Source organism: Myotis davidii, unplaced genomic scaffold, assembly GCF_000327345.1.
Source record: "Myotis davidii unplaced genomic scaffold, ASM32734v1 scaffold803, whole genome shotgun sequence".
Taxonomy (NCBI): domain Eukaryota; kingdom Metazoa; phylum Chordata; class Mammalia; order Chiroptera; family Vespertilionidae; genus Myotis; species Myotis davidii.
In genome coordinates, this window is record NW_006295567.1 from 1,658,763 (window position 1) to 1,670,479 (window position 11,717).

Consider the following 11,717-nt stretch of genomic DNA (forward strand, 5'->3'; position numbering starts at 1 on the left):
CCTTCTCCCTCCCCCCCACATCCCATCCCAACCTGACCATTTGCATCGAACACCTGGGCTCTGAGCATACATGCTCTTCCCCACACAGTGACGGGCACAGAACTCAGACACGTGTGCCTGTGGGGTCCTGTCCAGAGCCCAGGTCACAGCTGGCCGACTTCCTGGCCCTGTGCACCTGCGGGGAACCCTCCTGAGCTAAAGGTGGGCGCCCTCAGGGTCACCACAGATGTGCCACATGACCCGAAGAAGGGAGACGTCGTCACCACGACATCGGACCCACACCTTACACACGACCTCGCCGGGCGCGTCTGAGTGAGTCACCACGCGCATTTAGAGACAATCAAGTAGACACCGCAGGAGCTGGGCGACAGCACCATCAGGTCTCAGGAACCGTACCGGAGCCCGGTCTCCGGACCACACACCCAGCGCTCCTGGCTTCCTCCTCCTGGTGCCTCTCACTACCCCCGGCCTCCGCTGCCTCCAGACCTCAAGCGCACCGAGTCACTCCGCAGCCCCTCTTCCTTCACCACCAACGCATGCGACACAGGGACCCCTCCTTCTCCTTACAGGCTCCTTCCCGTGGCTTCCAGGACACGAAAGTCCAGGTCCCTCCCACCCCACTGAAGGCTCTTCCACGATCCTTCAGCTGCTCCTTCCTCTCGGCCAGGATTCCCAGGCCCCTTCTTGACCTTCTCCCTACACCCGCTCAGGCACCTGGGCGTCGGCGAGCTCAGGGCTGCCCACTGTGCTCCCAGGGGATGCCCCTCGCCCAGACCCCCAGTGAACTCCGCACCTGCAGGCGCCTGCGGGTGCCTCCCCTTGGACAGCAGTCCTCTCAAACTCAAGTTGCCTGAAGCCAAGCTCCCGTCCTTCCCCCCAAAGTCGTGCTGCCCTATTCCTGCCCACCTCAGTTTGGAGCAACTCTGTCCTTCCAGTTGGTAAATCCAAGGAAAACGCAAAGCCACCGGTGGTTCCCTCTGGATCCACCAGCAGATCCTGCAACATCCTTCTGGTTCTACCTTCAAAATCTACTCAGAGACTGACCGCTCATTTCCATTCCCACTGTCACCTCCTGGTCCAAACCCCCTCACGTCTCCTCAAATGACCTCAATGCCTCAGCAGCCTCCCAGCCAGTCCGCGCGCCCCCTTTGCGCCATTCAACCCAGGAGCCAGAGGGGTCCTGTCGAAACGTGAAGCCAGATATTATCAATGATCTGCTCACGGCCTTCTCACCGCCTCTGAGTAAAAGACAGCGTCACGTTGGCCCCAAGGCCCCGCGAACCTGCCTGCTGACTCCCTGACCCGGCCTCTCCCATTTGCCCTTTTTCCCACCCGCCCAGCGCCAGCTCCTGCTCCCTGCCCACCCCAGAGGAAGGCCTTCCCAGAGGCAACTCCTGGGTCACCCCTCACATCCTCTGTCCTTTGGGGCTGTCCGAGGTGCCATCCCCACCACGGCCCTCACTGCTGTCCTCGCCCCTCGGGGAAAGGCTCCCTGGGCAGCCGCCCCCCCTCTCACCCCATCGTGTTGAAGTCGTCACTGGGGGGCACGTAGTCCTCGTCGTCGCTGGTCAGGCCCAGCTCGCTCCCGTAGCACTGGTGGACGAAGTGCCAGAGCTCCTTGGGGCACAGCGGCTGCAGGGACAACAGGGACACTGGTCCTCCTGGGACCTGCCTCCTGGGACCCTCCCCTTGGAGGCTCCGAGTGAGCTGGTCTCCGAGGGTTCCCCCTGGCTGGACCGAGAGAGCCAGGCCTCCATGACCACCTCGCACCTCCCCGGCCCTCCTCGCAGGATCTCAAGACCCTGCTCTTCTGCCCAAGACGATGTCTTTTATCACAGCCGGGACTGGGCCTGTTCACACAGCTCCAGTCCACGGGGACCACAGCCCGTGAGGACGGACACTGTCCGCTCTCGGCTCCTCTGGAGGGGGCTCATCGTTATGCAGCATGAACTGGGATCCCCGTGTGCCAGGGTGACCACAGGGCTTTGGATCTGGACGTGGGATGCACGGCAGAGACCCTCTGAGCCAGCCTCCCTGACGCTGCAGAAATCTCCTGCACTGACAGCGCCAGGCACACCTGCGGGGCCACATCCGAGAGCCAGGCCGGCCTCAGAGGTGGCCCTGCAGGGAGGGCCGCTCCCGGGGCCAGAAAGAAGCCACTGGAGTTAAAGGGGCTTCTCGGAGTTAAAGGGGCCCCAAAGGTCGCTGCCCTCTCCTGGCCACCTTCATCCTTCCTTCTTTATTCTTCAGTAGAACCCGTTTGCCCTCAGCCCCAGGTACCGGTTCCAGTTTTTCTATTTCTCTGAGTGTCTCCATTTCCTCCTCAAAAGCACGATCCTAAGAAAGGTAGCGCTCATGAAGTTCAAAGATTTGGGAAAGAGGCAACCGATTTTCAAAGAACTGAGGTCAGAGGTGGAGACCATGGATGCGCCTGGGGTTGGGAAGATAGGGAGGTGGTGGGCATAAGTCTATGAAAAAGGGCAAGATCACTAAGAAAAGCAGAAGCAGTCAAATCATTAAACATTACTCAATTACTCAAACTAGCCAATCCCAAGTCTGCTTGGCCGGCCTACCCTGCCTCACCCATTCCTCCGGGGAAAGCGTCACAGGCTCCGCCCCCGCATCCCGCGCTCTCTGCCTCGCGCTTTCCCGTGGCCCTGCCTGGCGTGAGGCGCCTCTGCTTCTGGAGGCGAACTTACAGCACGTTTCCCGCCAACGATGTGGGAAGAACCCGAGTGCTCTTTGAGGCAGAGTTTAAGAAGCAGGGGCTGTGTGGGTCCCTGAGCCAGGGGTCTAGAGACCTGCCCAGGACGACACAGGCAGGGCTCTCTCTGAGCCGCAGGGTAGGGGTGTGTGTGTGTGTGGGGGGGGTTGGGGGGTGGAGGACAGCTCTGTGCTGGCTCTCATAGCGCCAGAGGGAGGCACTTCTCCTTTACCTGGGCCTCCTCCTCCTCTCTCTGGCCTTCTGTCTACCATTAATCCTGCCTGGGCCACATCTTACCTCTCTGCCCTTCTTAACAATTCGCCTCCTCCATGCAGCCTTCCCTGCCAGCTCCACGGGGCTCAGCTTGTCTGCCACCATCAGGACAAGCGCCACGGGGAGACCCTATTCCTGAGGCAGAAGGCTTACAGCCATTCGGTTAGAACGTCAGTGAGCCACATGGACGACCTGTCTCCCGTAGAAATGACAGTAATTGTGAACGGAAAATTCAAACCTGCCCTGGAGACTCAAACTCGTCATCACTTTACCATTACTGATGGCTAACGAAGGCAGAGAGCTCAGACCAAACAAGTTACAGGACTCATACAGGGCTGAACAGCCTTTGGGTTGGAACAAACTCTACATGATAAATCTACTCACTATCCTTTAAATCAGTGGTTCTCAACCTTCCTAATGCCGCGACCCTTTAATACAGTTCCTCATGTGGTGGTGACCCACAATTTCATTGTTACACATTGAACATAATTAAAGCATAGTGATTAATCACAGAAACAATATGTACAGTGGGGCCTTGACTTACAAGTTTAATTTGTTCTGAGACCAAGCTTGTTAAGGAGCTCGTTAACTCAAATTACTCTGTCAACTCAATGCAAAAATTCGGCCGAGAGACAGCTGGTATCTCAAAAAACTCGTTAGTCGGGACACCCAGAAGTCAAGGCCCCACTGTAATTATATATGTGTTTTCCGATGGTCTTAGGCGACCCCTGTGAAAGGGTCGTTCGACCCCCAAAGGTCTTTAAATAGTAGTAAGTTTGGGCTACCTCCAAGGCAGATACCCTCGTACACTTAGTTATGTCACAGACAATATAACTATAATCACATAATCTTTTCTCATGTCTCCTTTTTTGGGCTTGGGAGTTCTCCAAGGGCTGCACCATGACACCTCCTTCATCTATGTGTCTCCACTGTGTCCTTAGAACACTCGAGTAGACAGCTGTGCTGCATTAACTGTTTCTCTGGTTTCTATATTTTTGATGCTCTGGCATCTGAGGCCTTGCTGACCGGGGAGCACCTGCCCCTCCCAGTGTCAGCTCATTCCTGGCGCTAGAAAACTTGCCTAGGGGCACACCTTCCATGTGCAACAAGTCAATCCAAAGCCCGTACCCCCACCAACTTCTTTATCTAGCTCTCATGCTCCACACCCGTATTCCCCTGCCCTCATACCCCAGGGACACGTACCAGGCAGCTAGAGGCAGTCTCCATACCCCACGCCCTACTCCATCGTTCAAACTAGCCAATCCTAAGTGTGCTTGGCCGGCCAGGGCCAGCGAGCCTCCCCGTTCCTTCCTGGGAAAACCTCAGAGGCTCAGGCCCCGCCCATGCTCCCCAGGCTCCGCCTCCCGACCCCCTGGCTTTCCCAGCGGCTGCGTGGCCTGAGGCGCTTTTGCCCTGGGGCAGATGTGTAAGTATAAAACTCAGAGTCACTTCCACGTGTCTGTGCCTTATCACATCTGACAGGAACAAATCCCGGAGGGCCCTGGCCAGGCAGCAGGCCCTGGGAGGCAGGCGACTTCCAGGACTCAGGTGACATCACCTGTGAGAATGTCTGGGGGACTTCCCGGACCACAAGGAAACCTGGGCCTCTGGGAGCGGCCAGCAGCCCGGTAAAGAGCAAGCAGCCCCTCCACAGGGCCCACGCCGAGGGGGAGGACATGCTAGTGGGAGTGGGTCCTGGGCTCAGGGCGGAGCTGGGCAGTGCTCACCTTCTCGAGGAGCGCGTTCTGCCACAGCCGGAACATCATCATGTACGTCCTGTCCCGGGCCCCGAACGAAGTGAAAAAGTGCTGGATGCAAGGAAACGGCAGAAATGTGAGTGAAGGTTAGCGCACAACAGGCATGAAGACAGGCTGCTCCTTCCTGTGAGAGAGCCACCCGTTCCAGCCTCGGCTACGGCTCTCAGGCCCCGCGATCCCGGCCCCCACTGTCCCTGAGGCCTTCGGGTCACCCGCTCCCCTAATCTCCCCCTTCCTGTTCGAAGCTCTCATCTACACGGAACACTTGCTTCCCTTACCGGCTGGACTGGGTGAGGGGAGCTGTGAACTGGCCTAAAGGGGAAGGGAAGACAATCCCCTCCCCATTTCATTCAGTCACTCAACAGGGCGTTCAGGGTGAGCATGTGCCCGGCACCATCCTGCCGGGAGCCGGTCCATCCTTGCTGTTTCAAGGGACCTGGCATATATGGCATACTGTTCTTAATATGTTTGCTCACCTTCTTGGCACTATGTGTTTTAACCAAGGTCACCTCTTTGAGAAAGGTTGTTTCCCCAGGTAGGGATTTTCCCCTGAAGTTAGGGAGGGAATAAAACCCTTTAACTAAGTGCCAGGCGGGTAATTAATCACTTTAACTACGAACAATCGTGCTTAAGCTACATAATCTTTACTCCCTGGAATGGAGATAAGAAACGCCCTAACCTTTGGAATAGAGATTGATAGGATTGGAATCAACTAGTATAAATACAGATGTAACAAGACAACAGGACACAGAACCTAGAGACACAGAACCTAGACACAGAGCCTACACAGAACCTTGAGACAGAAGAACTTCGCTGGAGAGAACATGGCAAAAGATCCTGGACAGAAATTGGCAACAGAACCTAGAGACAGAACCTAGCGAGAGAACCTGGCTGAAGATCCTAGAGACAGAACCTGACTACAGAACCTGGCTAGAACATGGCAAGACAACCTGACTAGAACCTGGTGACTGAACCTGGCTGGAGAACCTGGCGAACCTAGCAAGAGAACGTGGACACAGAACTTGGCTGGGGATCCTAGCCAGAACTTCGCTGGAGATCCTGGCTAGAGGAACCTGGCTATGATGATCACCCGAAGGCTGCCTCCATGTCATTCCTTCTTCGCCGACTCCGTCCACACCTTTGGGGACCCCTGGACCTGTTGGGGTTGGACCCCAGCACCATCCCACACGCTTGGGGAACAACAGCAAACAACACGGGAGGAGACCCTTCTCTCACGGAGCGTACGCATCAGTGGGAGCCTTATGACATGTGGGAAGCCAGACAAAACCAGATTTGTCTGAACACATTCTAGGTGCCTCACAGATGTTGCTTTATTTACACCATGCAAAAGCCTTGGGAAATAAACCTAAGTGCTAATCTACATATATAAAAGGCTAAGCAACCGTCGGAACGGTAGCTATGACGCACAATGACCACCAGGGGCCAGACGCTCAATGTAGGAGCTGCCAAGCTGCGGTGACTTGGCAGCAGTGGTTCTCGGGTGCTGCACCTGGAACCAGAGAGGAGGGAGCCCGATTCTCGGTGCGTCACCAGAGAACTGCCCTCTGGCACACCGGGACTCCTCGGGATGTCAGAGAGCCGGTTTCGGCCCGATCCCCGCAGGCCAGGCTGAGGGACCCCACCTGCCGGAGGGACCTGCTCACTCCGCAGATGCCCAATGAGCTGCAGCGCCTCCCCAGGTGGGACCAGCCAGGGAGGGACTGCGGGAGTTGGCTCCAGGGCGTGTCTGGCCCTTCTCACCCAGTCCTGCCCCACTGGCCACCTTCTGATTAATTTCCTCTCCATGTGCACGAATCTGTGCACGGGGGCACTAGTACCTGATAAAGAGAAGCGGCTGTGAAGCTGGGTGACCTCTGTACTCACAAGGCTGATTCGTGCCAGAAACAGAAGTCACACCAACAGCGACCTGACCCTGACGCTCCTGTCACTGAGCTGCCCTGTGATGGGCAGGAAACGAGTCCACCCCCACCCCCGAAGGTGGTAGTCACGGTCCTAGTACTTCTCTGCCCTAAGTTTTATCTTCCATGTTTCCCCGCACCCACAGGACAATTCCTTTCCATCAGACTCCCCGCGCCCTCCGGGAGCTCTGCTGATACACAATGACAACTGACATTGGCTTTACGCTTTACAACTTAGTGTTTTCAAATGTGTGATGTCCTTTCAAGACTCTGTATCTAGGTCCTGCCGGCTCCATTTACACCTGAGAAAGCCGAGGCTACAGGGCTACACATCTGCCTATGGTCGCAGAACTCGAACTCAGGCTTCCTGGCTCCAGGTCGTGTCCTGCCCTCCTTCCTCAGCCCCCCAAACGCCCTGTCCCCCCTGGAGGCAGTTCTGCAACTGCATCCCTCCCCGCCTCACACCCAGCCCGCAGCCTCTCCATCAATGCAGCCGAAGGGCAGAAACACAGAAGCTGGGGGCTGGGGCTTAGGGAGGGAGCCAAGTCCAGGGTGAGACTCCGCTTACCTTTTCTGAGTCAGTGCAAACTTGGATGGCGTTGGGGATGAGGCGCGCTGTCTTCTCTTTAGTCATGGAGCAGATGTCTTTTAGACGGACAGTCAGCTGGTATTTCCACAGGGACAGACAATGGAGAACAAGCAGAGAGGCATTAAGACAGCGAAGGGCGTTCACCCGGCACCCGCTCAGACAGAAGAAACGGACCCGTCTACGTTTCTAAACCTCCTCAGAGGTCATCTGGTGTAGGCCCTGCGTTCAGAGGCCACAGGGCAAGGTGGGGCCACACCTTGCCCAGAGCCCCAGGGGCCTGGACTCTCGGTCCAGGGACCTTCGCTTCTCCTCTCACAGCCTGACAAATGTGCTGGTGCCAGCACGGTGCCACTCAGACACAGAGCATGGCACCACGGAGACCATACACGTCAGCTAGTTTATTTTTTAAAATTATTATTTTTCAATATATTTTTATTGATTTTTTACAGAGAGGAAGGGAGAGGGATAGAGAGTTAGAAACATCGATGAGAGAGAGACATCGATCAGCTGCCTCCTGCACACGCCCCACTGGGGATGTGCCCGCAACTAAGGTACATGCCCTTGACTGGAATCGAACCTGGGACTCTTCGGTCCGCAGGCCAATGCTCTATCCACTGAGCCAAACCAGTTAGGGCCAAGTCAGCTGGTTTATCTTTTCCCATCTTATTTTACAAGTGAGGAGAGAGAGGCAAAGGAAGAGTAAAGGATGCACCTACAACCACATGGCTAATTAGTAGTGGAACCCAGAAAGTGCGCAAGCCAGGTCTGGGGCCAAAGGCCAAAGCCCCTTTACCCCACTCGTCTGCCTCTGCATCGACTATTGCCAAATCCTCTCAACACTCTTTTCCACACCCAAGAGGGTGGGAGGGGAGAGATCTGGCCTTGAAGAAGCAGGCCCGTGCTTTGTTAGTTGCACACGGCTGGGCCGAGCAGCAGCCCGCAGAGGGACGAGTGGGGGCTGCTCGCTGAGCCCAGCCCAGCCCAGGGGACCGCCCGCGGGAGCAGGCCCGTCTTTACCAGAGTTTCCCAGCGGAAGATGTTGCTGTAGAAGCAGATCCAGTTTTCCGAGAGGTAGAGTCGGCCTTGAAGGAGAATGTCTCTTTGGAGTGCACAGGAGTAATCTGTGGGGGGGAGGGGGGCTCAGATTCCGGAAGCACTTCCCACGACCACCTGCCCTCCCCGCACGGGGGTGGGGGGATGGGGGACCTGCCTACACTGACCAGGTCTGAACTAGTGCCAAGGAGACCCTAGCATCTCATCCTCGGGAAAAGGAAGGCCGTGAGACACACCACTGCCTGCAGGCGGAGGAACGGCTGCCATGAGAGGCGGTAGAAAGGCCTATACCCGTGGTCAGCAAACTGCGGCTCGCGAGTGTTGATATTTGGCTCTGTTGACTGATGAGTTTGCCGACCACTGTCCTATACCATCCCTGAATGCCCTGCTCCAACCCACAAGTACCCTCCCTTCGCCGCCGACCATCTGCGGGGTGAGGGTGGGAGCCACTCCTCCAGGTCGGCTCTCTGAGGCACCACCCGGGTGCTCAGCCTGGGGTCAGCGCTCTGGGCACCCCTCTCCCTGTTCCCAGACAGGCTTTCTCACCAGCCTTGGCTCTTACTTGGGAATCTCTACAGAAGCAGCCGTGGGAGGGCCCAGAGCTCCCCGACCTCCTTCCTGCCCCCCCCCCGCCTGCCGCCCCCAACCCAGTCACCCGCTCACCCACAATGAGGCGCTCCGAGTCTGGAAGTTGCTTAAAGAGCTTTCTGAAGTCTTCATTTCTCTGCTTGTAAGTGGGGCTTAACACCTGCACGACAACGGCCGAGGTCAGGGGGTGCTCCCAGCTCTGTGGGGTGGGGAGGAAGGGGCAGGAGGAGCACCTGCTTGCGTGTTCTAAAGGCACGCGAGGCTCTGCTGTCCCACGGGCCGTGGCGGCCCGGCCAGGCAGAGGGCATGGCGTGGGGCGAGGACGTCGCGGGGAGAGAGCAGTGCCGTGAGAGGCTGAGTCCCGTGTCCGTCAGTGAGAAAGTCAAATGCCCCGAGCAGGGCCCACGTTACAGCCAGAAGACACAGGCAGACGGCGGCCGCCCGGGAGCTCCTCTGCCTCAGCAGCAGGAAGCAGCAGCCCGGGGCGCCCCGTCCCACGCAGGACGCAGTGTGCCACGTGCCCATCGCCCGCCTCGGAAGTTGCCGCAACTGACGGTGGGCGCTCGCTGTGCATGACACTCATGATGGAAAAACATCCTGACACACGAGACCCGCACAGTGTCACAGGCCAGGGTGATCTCAGGGACTCGCACTTTTACAGACTGTTAGCAAACCACCCACAGGACGAGCAGCTGGGCACAGAGGAGAGACTTCAGAAGGGATTAGAAGCACCTAGAGCAGCGGTTCTCAACCTGTGGGTCGTGAGCCCTTTGGGGGTCGAACGACCCTTTCACAGGGGTCGCCTAAGACCATCAGAAAACACATATATAATGACATATTGTTATTAATCACTACGCTTTAATTATGTTCAATTTGTAACAATGAAAATACATCCTGCATATCAGATATTTACATGACGATTCATAACAGTAGCAACATTACAGTTATGAAGTAGCAATGAAAATAATGTTATGGTTGGGGGTCACCACAGCATAAGGAGTTGTATTAAAGGATCGCGGCTTTAGGAAGGTTGAGAACCACTGACCTAGAGGCACCTGAGCTCCACCCGCACCATCCTTCACAAGATTAGCGAACCCAGCACTTACATGACCCACGAGGAAGCTGAGGCGAGAGCAGCTCCCCCATCCGCCTGGGGCCGATCTCTGGATTCCTGGTCCAGCGCTCACCTCCTCCCACCACTGTGCCTCCAGCCGCCCCTGTGCCCACCTAGCTTTTCGGTGCCTCAGTGCAGACTCATACCCATAAACTGCCCTAGCAAATCCTCCTGGGAAATACCAGGTTCCCCATGAATACACGAAAACCCTGCTCTAAGCTCAGAATCTTAAAAAAGGAAAAGGAATGTGCCCTGGAGATGAAAGGCACCGGCGATGGCCGTAAGCCCTGGTGCTGGGAGAGCCATGCATGGCAGCGGGAGCGCGGCACGCCACCGGGCACACTGCGGCCCGCTGTGCCGGACACACGTGTGCAGTCTGACCGTCCGGTGATGGGGAAGCTGGGTCTAGGCCAGGACAGGAAGTTTCAATCACACTGTACGTGCGCACCCACACGTGGTATTTTGTGGAAGAGCCACACTCAAGGGGCCAAAGAGCCGCATGTGGCTCGCGAGCGGTAGTTTGCCGACCACGGGTCTAGGCCATTCCCACTTTCTGGCCCACTTTTCTAGGAACTCAATGGCATGTAGCCGTTGAGATAGTGGCGTGGGCTCTGGACTGTCCATTTTTTTCTTTCTGCAAAGCTGGGTGCCCGCGAGGAAGCTGAGGCTGCGGCCTGACTACAGCCAGAGGCTCCCTGGCCGCCTGAGCCAGGGGCCGAGCGGCTCCAGGGAGCAGAGAGAACAGACAACATGGCTGCAGTTCAGGGAGGTTTTCCGGAAGAGAGGACCCGGATGCTGTCCACTGCTCGGTCTGCTCGCATGGAATTTAAGCTGTTGTTTGTCTTGCTTAGAGCATGAGCTGCCCTAGTCAGAGTGGACACCCTGCTACCGACCGTACAGAGTCCCAAACTGAAAACCACCTGCCAGGTGCTTGAGCCAAGTGTGGGGGCCACTGGGCATGAGGGCCCGGAAGCAGCCACTCCCATGCCTTCTGGGGAGACAAGACCCCAGAACCCCACACGCCCCGGCCAGACGTTACTGCCTGACAGATGCCGAGGCGTCCAATCCCAACGCCTCTGGCCGCGCTGAGCAGAGGCCACACGGACCCCTTGGTGACCACCACCGAGTTCCTCACCACGGGTACGTGACGCCCAGAGCCCCATCAACTGACGTGTGCTGAGCCATTTCCACACGCCGAGCAGTTAGAACCTCCACCCACGGCGTCTCACTTGCCCGCGGGATGTTTATTACCCCATTTTACACATGGGGCAGCCGAGGCACAAAGAAGTGAGGACACTCGCCCAAAGAACGTGGCCACTGAGTGGGCGTGTGGCCTGGGCCACGGCCGCCTGTGCCACACTGCCATCTGAGCCAGCCCCACCGGCCTCGGGGTCGCCGTGCTGAGCAAACAGCAGACCATCAGAACTCACTCGTGGGGATGCGATGTCCACCTACTCTGTGCTGCCCAACAGCCTTCCCTGCCCACAGGCGGGTTGTTTTTTTGGGGGGCGGGTAGATGATCTAACCCAACCCGCCTATTACCACCGAGGAAGCTAAGGCCCGGACTGGCCTCTGAGGGCCCCGCCCTGACCTCTGAGGGCCCAGCCTGACCTCAGAGGGCCCCGGCCTGACCTCGGAGGGCCCCGCCCTGACCTCTGAGGGCCCGGCCTGACCTCGGAGGGCCCCGGCCTGACCTCAGAGGGCCCCGGCCTGACCTCTG

At 57.5% G+C, this 11,717-nt stretch overlaps 1 protein-coding gene across 4 annotated transcripts in view; it reads right to left on the minus strand.

Annotated features, from left to right (window-relative positions):
* GRAMD1B (GRAM domain containing 1B) overlaps nucleotides 1-11,717 on the minus strand; it is a 76,321-nt gene that overhangs the window by 20,034 nt on the left and 44,570 nt on the right. For 2 of the 4 annotated variants that reach the window (XM_006770328.2, XM_015568184.1), the window contains exons 3-7: nucleotides 8,959-9,043; nucleotides 8,260-8,363; nucleotides 7,222-7,317; nucleotides 4,705-4,785; nucleotides 1,517-1,632 (exon numbers count right to left, since the gene is read on the minus strand). In XM_006770328.2, coding sequence (XP_006770391.1) covers nucleotides 1,517-1,632; nucleotides 4,705-4,785; nucleotides 7,222-7,317; nucleotides 8,260-8,363; nucleotides 8,959-9,043 — 482 coding nt within the window. Of the gene's footprint in view, nucleotides 1-1,516; nucleotides 1,633-4,704; nucleotides 4,786-7,221; nucleotides 7,318-8,259; nucleotides 8,364-8,958; nucleotides 9,083-11,717 lie in introns of all 4 variants that reach the window. The other 2 variants (XM_015568185.1, XM_015568183.1) reach the window with 1 other exon arrangement.